This window comes from Equus przewalskii, chromosome 5 (genome assembly GCF_037783145.1).
Source record: "Equus przewalskii isolate Varuska chromosome 5, EquPr2, whole genome shotgun sequence".
In the NCBI taxonomy this organism is placed as follows: domain Eukaryota; kingdom Metazoa; phylum Chordata; class Mammalia; order Perissodactyla; family Equidae; genus Equus; species Equus przewalskii.
In genome coordinates, this window is record NC_091835.1 from 716,142 (window position 1) to 736,870 (window position 20,729).

Consider the following 20,729-nt stretch of genomic DNA (forward strand, 5'->3'; position numbering starts at 1 on the left):
AAGTTACAAATGTTAGGGAGGGTGTGGAGAAAAGGGAATCCTCCTACAGTGCTGATGGGAATGCAAACTGGGGCAGCCACTGTGCAAAACAGAATGGAAATTCCCCAAAAAACTGAAAATAGAAACATCATATGACCCAGCTATCCACCTACTGGGTGTCTACCCAAACCACTTGGAATCAACAGCCCAAAGTGACATACGTCCCCCTATGTTCATTGCACCCCTATTCACAATAGCCAAGACATGGAAAAAATCCAAGTGCCCATCGGCTGATGACTGGATAAAGAAGATGTGGTGTACATATACAATGGAATACTACTCAGCCATAAAAAAGACAAAATCATCCCATTTGCAACAACACGGAAAGACCTGGAAAGAATTATGCCAAGCAAAATAAACCAGACTGAGAAAGACAAACACCATATGATTTCACTCACATGTGGAATATAAATAAACACATGGACAAAGAAAACAGTTCAGTGGTTACCAGGGGAAGGGGGTGGGGGATGGGCGCAAGGGGTGAAATAGAGCAGTTATGTGGTGACAGACAGGAAATAATGTACAACTAAAATTTCACAATGATATAAACTACTCTGAACTCAATAAAAATAAAAAAACATTAAAAAAGTTAAAAATAGAAATACCACATGACCCAGTATCCCACTACTAGGTATCTATCCAAAGAACTTGAAATCAACAATCTAAAGAGACTTATGCACCCCTATGTTCACTGCAGCATCATTCCCAATAGCCAAGATGTGGAAACAACCCAGTGCCTACTGACTGATGAATGGATAAAGAAGATATGGCATATATATACAATGGAACACAGCCATAAAAAAAGACCAAATCGTTCCATTTACAACCACATGGACAGACGCTGAAGATATTATGTTAAATGAAATAAACCAGATAGAGAAAAACAGATACCATATGATTTCACTGATACGTGGAAGATAAACAAACATATGGACGAAGAGAACAGATTAGTGGTTACCAGAGGGGAAGAGGGTTTGAGGGGTGCACATAGGGGGTAAAGGGGCACATATATGTGGTGACTGAAAAATGAAATTTCACAATGTTATAAACTATGACCTCATCAAATAATTAAAAAAAGAAGATATGTATATATACATATGCAATGGAATACTACTCACCAAAAAACATAAAAGAAAACAAGCTAAAAATTCAATTCCTCAGTTCTGCTAGCTGCATTTCATGTGCTCAATAGTTACATGGATTTAATAGCTACTGTATGGGACAGGACAGACATTTATAGGACATTTCCATCATTACAGAAAGTTCCACTGGAACTTTCACAAGGCAAATCAAGGAAACACACACTCACAAGTTCTCGCTCTCTATTGCCTTTTAAATATCTTCCTACGTTCTACCACACCAATTCTTTCACACATTAAACAATTACTCATTGAGCATATACTATTGCACAGTTACTCTTGAAAGCCTCATATGTTCAGGAATATAGTTCCCCTTTATTCACAGGGGATGTGTCCCAAGAACCCCAATGGATGCTGAAACTACAGATATAATGCCAAACTCTATAGATAAATATGGTTTTTCCTATACAGGCATTCCTCGTTTTATTGCACTTCACTTCACTGAACTTTGCAGATAGTGCGCTTTTGACAAGACCCTCCACCAGCAAAAAGATTATACACAACTCTCTGAAAGCTCAGATGATGGCTACAATCTTTTAGCAATAAACTACTTTTGTTGTTGTTATTGAGGAAGATTCACCTTGGGCTAACATCTGTTGAAAATCCTCCTCTTTTTGCTGAGCAAGATTCGCCCTGAGCTAACATCTCTGCCAGTCTTCCTCTATTTTGTACGTGGGATGCCGCCACAGCATGGCTGCTGACAGGAGGTGTAGGTCTGCTACCGGGAACCACCCATGAACCTGGGCCACCAAAATGGAAGCATGCAAACTCAACCACTAGGCCATGGGGCCAGCCCCTAAAGCACTTTTTAATTAAGGTACATACATTGTGTTTTTAGACATAATGCTACTGCACTTTTAACAGACTACCACATAGTGTAAACATAACTTTTATATGTACTGGGAAACCAAAAAAATTGTGTGACTTGCTTTATTGCAATATTCACTTTATTGCAGTGGTCTGGAGCCAAAGCTGTAATATCTCCAAGGTATGCCTGTTAAGTATCTATGATAAAGTTTAATTTATAAATTAGGCACAGTAATAGATTAACAACAATAACTAACAATAAAATAGAACAATTATAACAGTATACTCTAATAAAATTTACCATAGATCTTAGTGACCTCAGCATATGATTTTTTTTCTTTCCTTATTAAGTCAAGAACTTTCACCTTTTCACTTAAAGGAAGCACTTTACAGCTTCTCTTTGGCATATCCAAATTGCCAGCACCACTGCTCTAGGCCTTTGCAGCCATCGTTAAGTAAATAAGGGTTACCTGAACACAAGCACTGTGGTACCATGACTCTCAATCGGATAGCAGAGACAGCTACTAAGCGACTAACAGACAGGCAGCGTATACAGCGAGGATACGCTGGACAAAGGGACGGTTCATGTCACAGGAGGGACATAGTGGGATGGCACAAAATTTCACCACCCTACTCAGAACGAGGCACAATTTAAAACTTAGTTTATTTCTGGAATTTTCCATTTAATATTTTCAGACCACAGTCGATCGCGGGTAATTGAAACTTCAGAATGCAAAAGCAAAAATAAGGGGGGGGACTATTGTATATAGTCCTTATTCTCTAAAAACTTACAATGTAATGAGAAGACAGAAAAATAAATGGATTATTATAAAATAATCAATTACTATAACACAGGGTGTTATATCAATATATACCCCACAGAGGGGATGTCAAAGGAAGGCATCCTGAGAGAAATGAGATTTATTAAGTTCAGAAAGGTAATTAACTATTATCTTGCCAATTTGAGAGATAAGTTGGAAGTGGGGCATTTGCTATTCTCCATCATTTTTTTCATCTTTGTTCCAATTATTCACTTAAAATTCTTTATCTCCTCCATACCTTTTCAAAATTCTGTTTATATTTCAAAGCCCATCTTTTATGATGCATTTCTTACTACAGTCATGCATTGCTTAACAATGGGAATACGTTCTGAGAAGTGCATCCTTAGGTGATCTCATTGTGTGAACATCACAGAGTGCACTTACACAAACCTAGATGGTATAGCCTACTGCACACCTAAGCTACATGGTACTAATCTTAGGGGATCTGCATCATTTTTGTGGGTTGTCACGGACCAGAACATCATTATGTGGTGCATGACTATACCTCTAACCACACAAAGCCCCTTCCTCAATCCCCAAATATATTGCCTTTACTGAATTCAAGCACACAAAAAATTTGGTTTATTTTTGTTGTTATCAATGTAATGAGTAAGAACATGGGCTTTGGAACCAGACTTATTGCTTACTAGCTGTGTGACCTTGGGCAAGTTACTTAATCTCCCCAAACCTCAATTTCTGCAACTAAAGGTGGAATTAATAATGCCTCACAGTTACATATTTGAGGATTAAATAAAATACTGAAAATGCTCAGCATTGTGACTAGAATATGACAAATTATTTGGTGTACTAGTAACAACAGTCCAACACTTGTTTCTTCCTTTGTTTGCTGAAAGTTTTAGATTTGCTTACACCTTTCCAGGCCAATCTTTACATTATCAAGGCATATGTAGTATTTTAGTAACATCTAGGAAATCCTCTAAATTACTCAAGCAGATTACTTCCAGGCAGAATGTTATAGTATATTCATATGTAAAATATTTTAGATAGACAATTCTGTTTGTAACTATGAAAATATAAAATCAATTTCAAAAATATTACCTATTGCTTATAGCAACTTTAAATAAAAATCATTAAATAAAATATGATTTTATATATAAAAACTTTAAATAAAAATATTTTTTATTTTCATTATTAGTTTGATTATGTAAAATTTCTTAAAATTCTGAAATAAAACCATTAAAAAGAATTTTCAAGTTGGGGGGCATACTAATAATAACTGAACTACTAAATGGTAAAAATCAATCTATTAATAAAAACTAATTTGTCAGAATCCACATTCCTATTTATAACTGGATCCTACAAAATCGAACTCAAAAATGGTTTCTAATGAAACAGCATCTTGACTTTTATGCAAATATGTTTAACATAGTTAACATAGTAATCATCAGAAATAATATTAAATGATAGTATAGATAGATCAAAGAGAATTTTTTTCCTTTGACATATTATTTAAAAACATAATAGGAAAAAAAAAGCATGTCATACAATGAGAACTAGAGATGACTTATTTTGCCCTTAACCACAGGGTGTTGAGAGATGCACTGAAAGATGTACACATAACATTTTGCTAAAAAATAAAAAATACACTTTTCTAAATGAATGCTTCTAATGGAGTATATTTACTTTGTAAAAAGTATAAAGATGGACATCTAAAATTGAATTGCTTATATCCTAGAAAAAAGAAAAGGAGTGCTCACCAGAATTAACAAGTACCAAATCTAAAAAGGAGAGCAATGTCATTTCCTCCCAAATAGCTGACAGCTGTGCAGATTTTCTTTACCTTTTTCTTTGCTAAGCAAAAGACAAACAGGTAGTACCTTTGTGTTTTCCTTATTACCCTTACCAGTAAAGTTTAAAATCACCTTGCTATGTATTGTCCCTCAAATTAGTTTAAGAATAACAAAGGATTACAAAAAATGGAGATATGAAAAGTTTCAGAATACTCTGCTATGTTGAAAAATTATTAAATTCCACTTATGTCAATACCTATTAGGTCATTTATAAACTATATATTTATAGCCTTCTAGATGTCATTATTCTAAATAACTGTACGATCCATATCCTCTCTTATGTGAAATATATTGACGGTAAAATCTTTGCTGATGTTTTCCCAAAGGCAACCTTACCTGTGGAGTCCAATAAAAGGCAGAGCTCAATCGGTAGAGTTTTCGCTTGTGGAAACTCTGAAGTGGCCGTGTTCGAGCTGCTGTACTCATGACAGTCAAGGATGGAGCTTTCAATCTTGTCCTGTCTTTTCTCCTTTTCTTACTGTGCTTCTGGTTCAGTAACCAGCTACTGGAGGAAGAGAGCTCATCTAAATTCTCTGAAGCACTGAAATGCCATGAAATAATTGAGGAGTGGAGGGAATAAAACAAAACAAACAAACAAACAAGACAAAGAAAACTAAATGTAAATTGCCTTGATCCATTATGACAGAAGAGTATTAATTTTAGCCAATTTTGTGGTAATAATTGGTGAAAGAACCAATATTAATGGGGAACTACATATTCAAGTTGTGAAAACAATTTCTATTTCTATTTTCTCCTTCAAAACAAATATCTCACAGGTTAGAAATGATTCCATTGAGTTCATTAGTACAATGTAAATGTTCATTATAAATCAATAATTCACAGGTAGTACACAGTGTTGTAACTATTTACATCAAATTCTTTTTGCACATGGCTGAAATTACATAGGATTATAGGTTTAAAAAGGGCTAAAGTCTCATAACTGTTTAGTTGCTCTTAAATAAGCACCACATACCATTTCAGTGAATTTTGAAACAAAGATGCAATCCATCTATGTTTTAGGAATTTTTTAAACTTCTGATGATACAGAAGCCACAATTATAAAATAGTGAAACAGAGCACACAAACTACACATGAAAATAAGCATATTAATTTAATAATTATTCTTCATCTTAATTTTTAAACATTATATATAAATATTTCAAAACCTCAGAACATCAGGAGGAAGTTAATGCTCATTGCCACATAAATTTAATTTCACTCATACCAGTATATGACATACAAAATAATTAAGCTTTTCAGGCAGTATATGTACCAATTTCAACCTTCTTTATATAGACAGAAGCTAGTCAGTTTAGTATTCTAACATCAACAAATGAATCTTCTATATGCGATACTGCTAATCAACATATAACGTCCAAATGTGCTATTTGGTTCAAGTAGAATCGGTGTTTAATGGCAAACATAAGATATGGTTTTTCTATAGCAAGATCATTGGTTTTGAGTCATATTTATGGCTGCTATAAAATACTCTATTAGCTTGTTGATAAAGTAAGTAATTCAGAGTGCTTTACACAGCAATAAGAAACCAGAAACAAACGTATCTTAATGGCTTATGTTGGTGAAACCAAAGCGAATAATTAAATATGGAATTTGGTGACTATCAAACATTCAACAAATACATAAGTGGGTTTGTACTATTGGCCAGACCAGTGCAGGGAGAAGAGCTGTTAACTATTTCACTTTTAAAATACTAACTTTAGTTTTCAGAGAGCTCTAGTCAAGAATGTTTTTAAGCCCCAGTTAATAAACGTTCTAAAGATCTTATATCTGAGAAAGCTTTAAGGATACAATGCTACCCTCAAATTAACAGGTTCAATCTCATATCCTGACGTTACTTTCTATAACATAGCATATGTTTTACTATGAAGACTTTTAAGCATATCAGTGCTAAGTAACAGTCTGCTCTTGAGAGACCAGCCATGGAACTGGGCTATCATGTTAAGAGTGAGCAGAAGGCATCGACGATGGTCAGTATCAAGTTAGGCACCAGGAAGGGCAGGTGGCTGGCACAGAAGGGAGTCAAGGTCAGGAAGAAGACAGGTTTCAGGAGGTAGTAGGGATTAGAGGTGATCAAGTCAGGAGAGCTAGGATCTAGGAAGATAGGAGTAGATCCAGCACAAAAAGAGGTTCTTCATCCAGCAAGTTAGAAACACCTTTAGGCAGATTATACTGGCTCCTTAAAAGAGACACTGCTTGCGGAGCGCCTACGGAGAATGCAGAGCTTTTTTTCTGAGAGCCTGAAGCCAGCCAACTAACTCTTCCTCTATTTACAACTCTTCCTTGTTAGTGAGCCTGTAGTTACCTTCCTCACTGAGACTGAACCTTCGAGAATGTGAGCCACCATCTTCTTAGGGAAGGACGGCACACAGCTTTTGAACTGTTAGAGGCCCACAGCTGGTTTAAAGATAAGTGGAAAGCTTGTCGTTTGTGTCACCAAATGTTACATTTTCACATTTCTAAGGTGGCTGACATTATCATAAGAAAGAAATTTAATTTTATTCTTTTTTTCTTTACTTAAGTATGTTCCCAATTGCAGACAATTCACCCTTAGATGACTTTTGACTAACACTTTCTATTAAGGATCCTTGCAAAGTGTGATAAAAATTTATCCTTCTCAAACAAATGGGGGAATTTACTGAAACTGAAAGACGTGACATCTCTTTATTTCACTACTAATCAATGTATAAAGCACATTATTCTCACCAAAGCTAACACTGTACACGAACCACTTTTATAAATAATTGATGAGGTTGTTGTAAAGAGTTATTGCAAATCACTGATAAATTCACTTATTTTGCATAGTGTTTTACACTAAAGAGAGGGTCAATCAATGCACCTCCTTGAAAAGCAGAACAAGAGGAAAATTATGAGGAAATTCTTTGTAAGACAACAACCCTGCTCACATGACTCTATAACCTAAGGCTTTTGCCTCAGGAGATAATAATAGAATATCTAGGTAACTCAGTATTAAGTAAAACAAGAACTTAAGACAAAGATATCATTGATAAGTCAACATAAGACACCATCATCACACGACATTCAAACAAAAAAAGTAGTAATAATAGAAGAAGGAGGGAGTGAAAACCCAGGAGGGAAAGAACATTTCAGTAAGAGGTAAGACTTAGTGTTCCCACTGAGTTGTAGGTACACTTAGGAAACCCCAGAAACTGAGGATGCAATGGGCCAGTGTCATAATATAATTATCGAGACAACTATCAATAAACATCAATATATAATCACCACTGGACTTGAAATAGCAAGCTTACAAGTGGGATAGTACCAGGTAAGGCAACACATTACACTTCTTTAGATTTCCAACTGGAAGTTTTTGATCAGAGAGCCACAAAAATCCCCCAAAGGATAGCCTAGATCCTCTGTTATAAGGAGATAGCATAATTTGGCTTTAAAATGAATGAAACACTTGGGGGTTGTGGGGAGCAGTAAGGATGGGTTTTTAAACCTAGGCCTTGCTCCATTTCCACTGTATAATCCAAGCTACTTTGTGCCAGTATTACTCCAACAGCCTTGTAATGGGTCTCCCTTCAACCACACTTTTCCCTCTCCAATCCCATCTATACCAATCTTTTGGGAAAATAAATCCAATCCTTTCATATCCTTTCTTCCCATCCCCACACTGCTTAAAATCTCTCAAATCCTTCCCATTGCTCTGAGAAAAGGACTCAAATCCTGAATGTAAAAGACTCTAATAGGCCCGGCCCCTGCTCTCTCTCCTGCCTCATGTTGCATCACACTCGCTCCTGTTCTGTGTTCCAGCTACACGGCCTCCTTTCATCTCAAATAACTCACACTCTACAGTACCACACCCATTATACATTATTTCTGCTTCCTGGAATTTTCTCACATCCTCCTTCACCTACGTAATTTCCAATAATCATTGGCTCTCAGTTCAAAAGTCAGTTCCTCAGGGAAGTCTTTGAGCCCTTGTGTAGTCTCTCCAAAGATGCAGTCAAATCCTCTCAGGAGCTCTGACAGCAGTGTTCACCTTTCTTTCAGAGCATTTTTCATGGTGATAACTTTACAATTCTTTGTATGATAATCTGATTTATGTCTGTCATCCTTTCTAGGCTGTAATTAGTGCAGAGACTGTTTTGTTTATGCTTGTATCAGAAGTTCCCGATGTTGTACCTTGCAAACAGCAGATGCTATAAATATTTGGAGAAATATATACACATATACGTCAGGTTTGTCATTCCAGCTATGTGCTTTGTACAGTGCGTGTATGACATATACTACACCTAAATAATTAGTTTAGTGGGATGAGTAAACATTGAACATTTTACCCTAAGAGCCAAAAGCAGCCCTAAACAGAAGCTTACAAGACAGCTTTTAGAAAGATATATATTTACACTGCCTTGAGTTCCATTCTAAATCATTCTTTGATCACAAAAGTTAGTTTTTGATAGTAAGATATGATGTATCTTATTTTATCTTACAATCAAGTATGCCCATCATAAATTTATAATAATAATAAGCAGATGAGAGCTATAAGATGGTTTGATTTGTAAAAGAGAAGGCATGAATCAAGTCTAAAAAATCTGTTTTAATCTAAAAAGTACAAAATGACTGACAGCTTTATCTAAGAAAATATCAAAAAGTCCTGAGTTCACATTTTATTAACACTTGAATTTCTCTTATTTAATAACTTTCTGAAATCATTGGTTTTCACTTACAATTCTGGAAAATTTTAGCAGTTAAGATATTTATGGATAACAATAGGCACTCAATTTGCTTTTATAGAGTATGAATGGAAAACTTCAAGTGCATTTTTAAACAATGTATTCCTATACTCTGATTACTACAGGAACCTAAGGCCTGGAAGTGAGTCAATTAATCTTTTACCTGATATTTTATTATAAATCACTACCAAAATCAATTTCTGTAAACATTATGTACTTATAGCATAATTAGTAAATAAAACAATCTAAAGATATAGGTACACAGGGACATCTATTAGCTAACCCCTTGGTGTCATTTGGTGGTGGTGGTCATGGTGGATGGATGTGGAAGAATAGTCTAATTTCAATCTATTTTTTTCATAAACCCAGTCAAAGATAGTCTTGATTTTTTCACAGTAAATTACTCAAGTGTTCAACAACCTTTTGCATAAGCCAAAGTGTGTTCTTAGAAGGACTGGAATAAATATTATGATGCTCTGCTCTAATAGTTTTAGTAAATAGAAAACTTTTGGGACTGGTTATAAATTTAGAATGCTAGAAGCATAAAAGCATAGAAAAGAATTCAAGAAGTTATTTTTATCTATTATTCTCAAGGAACAGCAGATAGTAAGTATTCAATGCAGTATTTAAAAAGATTGTTCTGGGCCAGTAGTTTTCAACATTTCCCCACATTCACCCATTCTCACATTAAATACACTGAAGAAAAAGCAGAAATCAACAATGGAGGGGCTGGCCCTGTGGCTGAGTTGTTAAGTTCATGCACTCCGCTTGGGCAGCCCCAGGTTCGCCTGTTTGAATCCTGGGCGCAGACCTACACACTCACTGCTCATCAAGTCATGCTGTGGTGGCATCCCACATAGAAGAACTAGAACAACCTACAACTAGGATATACAACTAGGTACCGGGACTTTGGGGAGAGACAAAAAAAAAGAGGAAGATTGGCAACAGATGTTAGCTCAGGGCCAGTCTTTCTCACCAAAAAAAAAAGTATTAAAAAAATGGATTAGAGAATTAGAATGTACATTCCCAAAGAGATTATGATAGCGCCCTCAGTTCCCCATATACTCATTTACACAAATACCCACACCCACTGTACTGAGTTGAATGTGTCCTCACAAAATTTATATCCACCAGGAATCTCAGAATGTGACCTTATTTGGAAATACAGTCTTTGCAGATGTAATCAGGTACCATGAGGTCATACTGGATTAGAGTGAGCCATTAATCCAATTACTGATGTACCTACAATAAGAGACACAGAGATAAAGAGGAGACCCATCCAGGGAAGAATGCCATGTGAAGACAGGGGCAGAGACTGGAGAGATGGTCTACAAGCCAAAGAACGCCAATGACTGCCAGCAGCCACCAGAAGCTAGGAAAAGGCAAAGAAGGACCCCTCTCTAGAAACTTCAGAGAACACGGCCCTGCCTGACACCTTGATTTTGAACTTCTAGCCTGCAGAACGGTGAAAGAATAAACATCTGTTATTTTAAGCCACCCAGTTAGCGGTAGTTTGTTAAGACAGCCCTAGAAAACTAATGTATCCATAAAAATACACCTAAAATCATTGTTTTTGCATGACTTGCAATCTCTGTTTCAAGTGTCTCCTTTCCACGAGTTGGAGTTCTCTGACGAATCCGACCTACAGCAGCTAATGGAGGCAGCAGTCTTTCCCAAACTTTCGCTCATGCCCAAAGTCCTGCCAATCGTGGAATTTACTATCCTCTCTTTCCATGATAGTGTTTGGAGAAACAAACACATCACACACTCAGGTAACTCAATGACAGAGGATGGCAGTAACCAATTTTAAAGAAATTATACAAAATAGGACTTATATAAACTTACGACAATGGCCCACTAGGGGCATTACCTGTCCTCCAAATGGCAAAAGCAAACACCTCTCTCAAATGACCAATGGATCAAGATCCGGGCATTATCTGGTACACAGAAAACAATGCTTAGACCAGGCCATTTCTTCCACTCGGGGTATTAAGTAGGGGAACTATACCCCTTACTCAAAAATACAAGTCTCTTCAACCCTAACAACAAGAAAATGTGTTGAAGGAGACTGTAAAATGGCATTCTACATTAGAGTGGTCTCTCTAAAAGAATTAAAATACATACCTTTTCTAAAAAAAAAGGTAGATCTTAATGCAGCCATTAAAATGGAAAAAACATTTTAAGTATAAAATGACAGATATAATATTATTGAAGTGAGATATAATAAAACTGCTTTCAATAGATCTCAACTATGAAAATAATGATAAAAATGATAGGAAGTAAACATACTCTTAGCAATATAAGTGATTTCCACTTTCTTCTTAGTATTTTGTGAATTTGCCAGTTTTCCTACAATGAGCTTGTACTATTTTTATAAAAAGAAAAAACATCATCTAAAAGTTACAGTCTTCTTTTTTGTATTAAGAACTTCTAATACATTTTTAAGTGGCTATTTGAGAATAAGAGACTTAGGAGACATAATAACCAAATGTAATATGGACTTTGTTTGGACCCTGATTACAACAAATTAAGCATAAAAAGATAATTTTGTGACAACTGGGGAAATCCGAATATGGATAGAGAATTTCATGATAGTAACAAATTATGGCTAATATTATAAGAATAATAAGCAGATGATAACATGCTGGGTATATTAAAAAAAAGAGTTTATCAAAGAAATATACAAAAATATTTACAGTTAAATTACCAATAGAATTTGCTTTTAAAAAGTCCATAGGAAAAAAATGTGTCAGGAAAGGAAATAGCTGAAATGAGTTAGCAAAATCTGGAGAACTGTTAAAGCTCAAAATATGTGAATTCACTTTATTATGCTTTATTAGCAGCCTGGAATATGCTGTTAATAAACAATCCTTCCTCATAACTGAGAAGTGACTACTGCAAATATTATGAGGGTTAAAGAATTACTTTATATGTGATTAGTTTGCCAATATAACTGCAGTTTTTCAATCATGATACCCAATTAGAAAGAATGGTTGCATTTCATGAGATAATTACCATTAGTCGAAATAAATAGCATGGCGATGATTCATTGGAATTTAATTTCATATCATATCTTAGGACTCATTAAAGCAAAAATAAACCACTGCCACCATCATAAAAATCTAGACGTTATTTCAGGTAGAAATTCACTTTCTCAGAGATAATACCCCATGGGCTAAATAAGGATCCATTTACAAAATTTCATCTTCATTTTAGAGTGTGAGATCTAAAAGCTACTAACTCTCTATGATGAAGAAATGTAATGCTTCATTTGTTTGAACACTCAATCTTTGCAGTTGCTCGGTTTCTGGTGACTCATCTTAGATCCTGCTGCCAAGATTAATAAAACTAAAAAACATCTGACTTCTGAGAGATACTGCCATTAAACAAGAGATGGGGGTTGGGAATCAATGAATAACAAGTGGGCAAACAGGTGCCCTGGAAAATAATTAACCAGGTGAATTTATTTCAGACATTGTGAGAACAGATCATTAGGATATTATAAAAATGACCTTAAATACTTTTCAAAAATTATATCAGGGGCCTCCCCTTGGCCTGCTGGTTAAGTTTGGCCCACTCCACTTTGGTGGCCCAGGTTCGCAGGTTCCGATCCTGGGTGTGGACCTACACGGCTCATCACCAATGCTGTGGCAACGACCGACATGTAAAAAATAGAGGAAGACTGGCACAGATGTTAGTTCAGGGCTGATATTCCTCAGCAAAAAAATATCTATCTATCTATCTATCTATCTATATATATCAAACAGTAAGTTTTATGTGGTCCACTAAAAATTAATATACAGAATAGGTGGCTAAACTTTAAAAATTCAAAATTTAAATTTCTTCTAACCTAATTATATACAAAAATTGTGATATATGATATAAAGCTAGAATAAATATGCTTTATTAGAATTGTAACACTTCATTTATGAGATTATTTATCTGGCAACTCCAAGTAAACACACTACAGCTGAAATTGCAAAAACCTTTTAAATAACCAAAAAAGATCTCACTAAGTCCATGCACGAAAGCTTACTCCTGTTACTGTTAAGAGAGGCCTTCTCTCCTACTAGAGAAACGTCTCTTAATCTAGTACAGATACTTCTACCACTCTGGTCATCTGATTTTCTAGTCAGAGTTAAACCAGAAGAGAGGCAGCAGAACTACAGGAGACAGCCATGAGAGCAGCAACTAAAATATCAATCAAACTATGGGGGAGAAAAAACAAATAAGAGCAAAATATTTTTTATGGAATGCTGATTACCTGCAAGAAATCTTGAAAGACATTTCATTCATTCAATAAATATTTATTGGTGCCCAAAATGTGACTCTCACTGATCCAGCTGTTAGGGAAATAGCAGTTAAGAAGACAGACAAAATAAAATTCCTACTCTCATGGAGCTTACATGCTCAAGCAGGCAGAGAGACAACAAGTGAAAAAATAGCAAAATAATATCACATTTGTAATCTTATTTGATGGTCACAACAATTTGGAATCAGACTGTTCTCATTAACTGTGATTCAGAAAGTTGCCCAAAATCGCAATGCTACTAAGTGGCAGAGTTGAGAGTGATTTCAGATCTGTCTGACTCCAAAGTGATATTCTTAATAATGAGTTTTCTTCATAGTATTTGATCAGGGTTTAAAATTACACATTTAGTTGTGTGATTATTTGGTTGACGTCATTTTTCCCAAACTAGTGGACAGAGACCACATCTGTTTTTGTTTAACCTCGTGTCCCCAGTGCCCAAATCAGTGCCTGGCCACTCAAGTCCTCATGCGGTATTTGTTGACTACTAAGTGGATTCGTTTACAGATCTACACCTATTCATCTCAATAGTTCCTGAGGATCTGGTCATAGTGATGAGCTTGAGTCATCAAAGAAAAGTGGAATTAAGTTCAGTATCATCTAAGAAAGGCAGAATGTACTAAATTTTACTTAATTCTTCCCAAATGGTTTATTTGAAAATTTTTGGCACTTGAGTAGAATCTTCATTCCTCCTTCTGTCTTGGGTATCTCTTTCCGTAGTAACTTCTAGATTGTGCTTTAAAGTTAGTAAGACATGTTGAGTAATTTCTATCTATTCACTAAATCTCTTGATTGAAACTCACATAAAATTATTACATTCAAAGCAAGCAGAACAGTGATGTCACAAAAAGATACACATTTTAGGCTGTATTGAAATCTTTATGCTTTTATTGTTCATTTGTTTCAGAAAATGGAATTCCTCAAAGATAAATGTTTAATTAAAGAATATTAGCACTAGAAACTACTTCAGAAAATATTTGTGTCCCAGTAAATTTAAAGATAAAGAAATGAGATGTAAAGAGATTAACTGATTTGCCCAAGGTCACAAAATGTCTAAAACAAAAAGAGTATGTAAAAATGTATATAGTCCCATAACCACAAGTTACCCTGAAACCACTAAATTATAAAAAACACTATAATTGATTAAGAATAAACAAAAGGTAAAACTTTTTTGGGGGGGAGGGGAAGAGATTAAATGTCCCAAGATGGTTTTTTGAGGAGCTATGTTTTATGTAATATGAGAATAAAACCCAACAGTGTGTTCATCCTGAATTTTAGAGTGCTTGATTTAATTACAGGGTCCCACACAAACTAGGTGGACAAAGGCAGGATGGCAGTTTTACATCTTCCCAAGAGATATGATGGAAAGATAAATGGTACCTCAGTGGCTCCTAGTATGTATCTGCACAATGAATGTCATCAGTAATAGCTGGCCTGTGAGGCCCTACATATGCCCTCAAAATCCTTATCGTAACTTGGGCCACTCGGAAGCACTTGTTTAAAAGAGTAGAAATAGTTCTAAATCAGTGACTAGTACACTGCCTAGGGTATAAAAGAAATAACAGACTATATCTACAATTTTAATACACATTATGTCCTTACATAAAATATCAATGGCTAATATTATGAGGCAGGCAGCATCTTATGTGCCAGGCCATGTCATAAGAGATTTATATATACTATCTCCTTTACTTGTCACACAATCATATACTGTCTCCCAACAACTGGTCTGTTTACTGCACGACATACACTTAACTCTTAGTCATGATCTGTTGAGTGGCACACTACATTTTAAGAGACCCAACACAGACCTTTTAAGATAATATGATGTAGAAATTTGGTTAGAGTGGACACTGAACAATGTCAAATGTTGGTTAAGACTTTATACAACTTTTGGATCAGAGAGAATATAAATATTTAGACACCATAATGACAATTTTAAGAACATACAAGGCAAATATATATTATTTATCACAGTAAATTATCAAATTTCCTTACTTTGAAATATACTTTTGCCTGTATCTACAAACATTCTGCAAATTCCTATTATTGTACTGCTATTATTAGGTCTGACATTTGTATTAATTTACACATTTCAGCTGAGTATGTACCTCAAAATTCACAACTGAATATACCAGTACTTTTCAGGTCGTGGGGACAACTAAAAATATGCTATAGCTACTGGTCCTTCTCTTTAGCCATTCTTCATCTGCTTTCCACAAGTATGTATGAATGCTTTCATTGGAAAAGACAGAGCAGCCATCCTAGATTAAGACAGATTTGACAGATAAAAGAAAAGAGGAAGGATTATAAAATCAATACCTGTATCAGTTTCTATCACTAAATTTTAAAGAAACATGTTGAAATGAGATTCAATTCTCTTTGTTTGCCCTTCAACAAATTAAACAAATTAAATATCACATTCCTACTTAATGTGGCATTCCCATCTTAAAATTTTGATATTTTATGGCTATAATTTTAACAGTGTGGAACTAGTCAAATTTTGCTCAGTTTTAGGATTTAAATATTAGGATTTAAAATATTTAAACAGCATTTAAATATTTTTTCAAAACTATGACAACCACAGTATTTTCTATTTATCCTTTTTGAAGTATATAATTTGTGCCCTATTTTTCTTAACTTTCTATTGTGAAATATAAGATACCTATAGGTAAGTACATAAAACATTTATCTCACGATTAACCTGTAAATACGAAGCAATGCCTCTCCTACTCCTCCACTCTCCCATAACCACCACGCAGGCCAAGACACGGAACGTTATTAGCACCCAAGAAGCCCCCTCCTCTATGTGTACCTCCTCTTCATACTTAAGAAAGATGGAAAGTTAAATCAGCACTTTTACGGGCCTCCTGAACAATTCAAGGACCTGAGAACAATTTGAATCCATTTACCTTTCTCTAGAACCATATGCTATTGTTGCCATGGACTTTTTTTTAACCCCACTAGACATATTTTACTCCTGTTTGTTTACAGATGCCCACAGAGTTATTTCCCATTTTATTTGTTCTTTATTCCTTCTTGCATCTCAAATTACCAGTGTAGGATCATCACCTTCCACAGCCTGAAGCACACTCATTACGGTTATCCTTAATTAGAGTCTGCCAGTGACAAGCTCTCTCCATTTTAATGTCTGAAAACATCTGTTTCACACTCATGCCTGAAAGATGTTTTCTCTGAGAAGAGAATTTCTAGGTAGACAGTTCTTTCAACATCCTGAAGATATCATTCCACTGTACTCTGGCTCCCGTAATTACTGTTGAGAAGTTAACTGTAAGTCAAACAGTGGCTTCAATGAAGGTAATGTCTTCCTCCTCCCCTACGCCCACTGTTCCATTTGTCTTGTTTTCACATTTTCCTCTATATTTCTAGGGGGAGATTTCTTTTTATTTGTCCTCCTCAGGAATCTGTCGTCAGCTTCAGAAATTTGGTGTCTTTCACAAGATCAGGTAATTTTTTTTAGCTGATACTCTTCAAATATTGCTTCCGCTTCATCCTTTCTCTCATCTTCCAGGTCTCCAATTAAGTCTTACAGTGGACTTGCTCAATATGCTCTCCACATTTTTTAAATGACTCTTTTGTGTCCACATTGCTGCCAAACTCACTTGTTTAAGTCCTTAATTTCAGTATTTTCCTATTTGGACCTTTTCCAGATGTGCTACATCACTTTTACAGTTTCTTCCTTGCAGGTGTTTTCAAGCCTATCTTTTATTTTTATTATCAGAATAAGCACTGTGCTTTAAATAATCAGTGTTTGATAATTCTAGTATCTGAAAACTTTATCATCTGTTTTTGCTATCTGTTATTTTCTCCTAGTCTCACTCTCTTGCTCTGTCTCCTCACATGCTTGATTATATTTGACTGTGTGGTGATCACTGCCCTTGACAAGCCATTCCCGAGGATTTCCCGGGGTTGAGAAAGAAGGGGCCTTCCTCCAGAGAGGATCTGCATTGGCCTCTGCTGTCTACCTTGGAGTATCAGCCATTCCAGAAGCATTTTACACTAGGGATGCCTTGGACGACACATTTATGCAAATCTGGACTGACAATCCTCGTGAAAATCCCCACCATGGTCAGACTGTCTCAAAGACGGGTTTGCTTTGTTTTCCTTTTATCCTCTGCTCTGCTCAGCACCAAGACCAATCTCCCACCCTACGCCGGGGTGGGGAGGGGGAAAGCAGTCTTTCCTCAGCTTTATGTTCACTGCGAGGGTGCATCCCTGGAGGAGGGCGGTCCCAGCTAAACATGGCGAGGCTGTCCTTTCATCTCCCGACCAGAGGCATATCTGTTTCTCACTCCACAAGCTAGTAAAACTTCACTCGATTTTTCTGGATTTGGCTTTAAGTTTCTCTTCCTTTCCCACAAAGCTATCAAAGCCTCAACTTAATTTTCTCAGAATTTGGCCTCAGACAAAAGTAGATTGCTGTGCCTTGCTTTATTTTTCTGGGTTCCTGCTTTTTCCTAGCTTTCGACTTGGAAATATCATTAACAACATTCACTAATTTCTCATTTTCAAAATAAACACTAAAATATTCAAAAGCAGGGACTCGGACAGATATTTGTATACCCCTGTTCATAGCAGTGTTATTCACAGCCAAAAGGTAGAAACAACCCAAATGTTCATCCAAGGATCAATGGATAAACAAACGTGATCTGTACACCAACAGAATATTATTCAATCTCATAAAGGAAGCGAATGTCGATACACACTACAATATGGGTGAACCTTGATGACATTATGCTCAGTGAAAGAAGCCAGTCATAAAAGGACAAATACTGTATGATTTCACTTGTATTAGGCACCTAAGTAGTCAAATTTACAGAGACAGAAAGCAGAATGGCAGTACCAAAGACTGGGAAGAAGAGAGAATGAGGAGCTACTGTTTAATGGGTATGGACTTTCAGTTTAGGAAGATGGAAAAAGTTCTGGAGATGGATGATGGGGACTGTTCCACAAAAATGTGAATGTATTCAATGCCAGAAGACTTAAAAATGGTTAAAATACTAAATTTTATGTTATGTACATTTTACCAGAATTTTAAAAATTCTTATTCAAATGATGAAATTTCTTACCTTCACATTTACTTAAATACATAAGATGAACAATATTGATACGTTTAATGGGGATATCTTCAGAAAGTGCTTTGTGGTTAAGTGTCAAGTTTGAATAACATTAAACAGACTACACCCTTACTCTTGAAAAGCTTTGAGTCTGAAAGATGTTTTCTTCATGTATAATTAGATGTGAAGAAAAAAATAACAATATTTGAAAAACAACAAGACACGAGAAATAAAACTAGGCTTCATTTGACATTTTATTCTCAGGGTCAAAAGGCTTAGAAATAGATAAATTTCACATTGCTCCAACACAGATAGCTTTAAATCAAAGCTTTATATATATTACTATAATATAAAATTGTGTCTCCAATTAATTTTCAAAATCTATGGTAATCTCAAATGTAATGTACAATAATCTGTTAAATTTATAAAATTTCACTACACATTTATTTTATAAAAAGTTCAATGAGAGAATACTTTTAAATTAAATTCTTAACTAGTTTTACAAGTATCAATTAAGTACTTTTCACAATATAGTTAAGGGAGTTAAAAAAAACAACTTAGAAACCACATAACATCCTTCTCCAGGGGTGGGCTGCTCATGCTACAAAAACAGGAGAGAGGAGGGAAATGAAGGGAAAGGGGCAATATTGTACTTGCCAATGTCTATTCAAACCTTTACTTAACTCCTCCAGCATCCTTTCCCACTCTTAACTTGGCTACAGTCACTTTCTAAACAACTGCATCTACACCCATCTCAATCTCTTTTGTGCCACTCTCAAAGAACCAGTGTATCTTCTCCTGTCATAACATCCCTCCATAACTTTATAATATGTATTTCTACCTTTCTCATTTCTGGCTCTTTCCCTTCCCTTTGTTCTAGCAAAGATGCTTGTATTTCTCCCATCTTAAAAACAAAAATACCTTCCTTGACCTTGTACATCCATTTTATTATAGCTTTTACAATCAGCAGCCTTCAAAGTATAATCTTGACAGTTTCTCTTCTTCCTCTTCAGTTCTCTTACCACCCTGCTCTCATCTTTCTCTCTCCATCACACCATGACACTGCTCTTGCTAAGGTCTCAATTTATAACCGACAAAACCAAGAGATATTTCTCAGTACCTCTCTTTGGCATCTGACACATCAAGCACATACACTCAAAATTTTCTACTTGTCCTTCAGATTTACTACTCTTTTATCTGCAACATATTCCAGTTTCTATGTTCCTGGTTAAACAGATTTGTATATTATGTTATCTATTATCATAAATACAATTTTTACAAAAATTTTAAAGAGATCATGAGTATCCCCCATATCTTTTGTTTCACCTAGCAGTTTGCTGGCTATGCGGTAACAAAACATTTAAAAAGAGTTATTAAAGATAAACTATACATTTTAAACAAAAACTCTAATATTCTAAATTTGCTGTTCTCTTTGATGAAAGGTAGCTGTATTACATTTTCTAGAAAATGTTAGAGAATAAATACAATCTTTCCTTCAAAGGAAATATAATGTTTTGGCAACAAATGTGAAAATAAATGCTTTTTGAAAGAAACTCATGTTATGTACAAAGTATTTTGAAAAAATGTTAATTGTTGCCAAAAATAAATAAAATAATTAGTAAAAATAAAATTAATTAAAACGTTACATATCAACACACTTCAAAAAGGTGGAGAACAAATTTTTATTTGCTTTTAAATCTATCAAAGAATTTTAGTCGGTTTTGAACCTGCTACAAACTTTCAAAAACAAACCTGCCAATTAGTTTGTAGGAATAACTACTTGACATTAGGAAAAATGGTAATTACTAGCTGATTTCAAGAAGAACCTTTGAACTATTGGTAGACAGAACTGAAAAAGTACCAAGATTTAGTAAACACAGCCAACATTACATTCCTTTCCTTTGGATCTATGTATCTTTATGAGGCATCTTTTTCAACTATGACAGCTATTAAAAGCAAATATTCAAACAACTGGACACAACTGCATTATTATATGATATTTTAAAT

The 20,729-nt window shown here is 35.2% G+C and overlaps 1 protein-coding gene across 13 annotated transcripts in view; it reads right to left on the reverse strand.

The window, feature by feature from the left end:
* KANSL1L (KAT8 regulatory NSL complex subunit 1 like) overlaps window positions 1–20,729 on the reverse strand; it is a 137,346-nt gene that overhangs the window by 54,175 nt on the left and 62,442 nt on the right. For 5 of the 13 annotated variants that reach the window (XM_070619818.1, XM_070619815.1, XM_070619810.1 and 2 more), the window contains one exon: window positions 4,954–5,119. In XM_070619818.1, the coding sequence (XP_070475919.1) occupies window positions 4,954–5,119 (166 nt within the window). Of the gene's footprint in view, window positions 1–4,953; window positions 5,159–20,729 lie in introns of all 13 variants that reach the window. The other 8 variants (XM_070619816.1, XM_070619813.1, XM_070619804.1 and 5 more) reach the window with 2 other exon arrangements.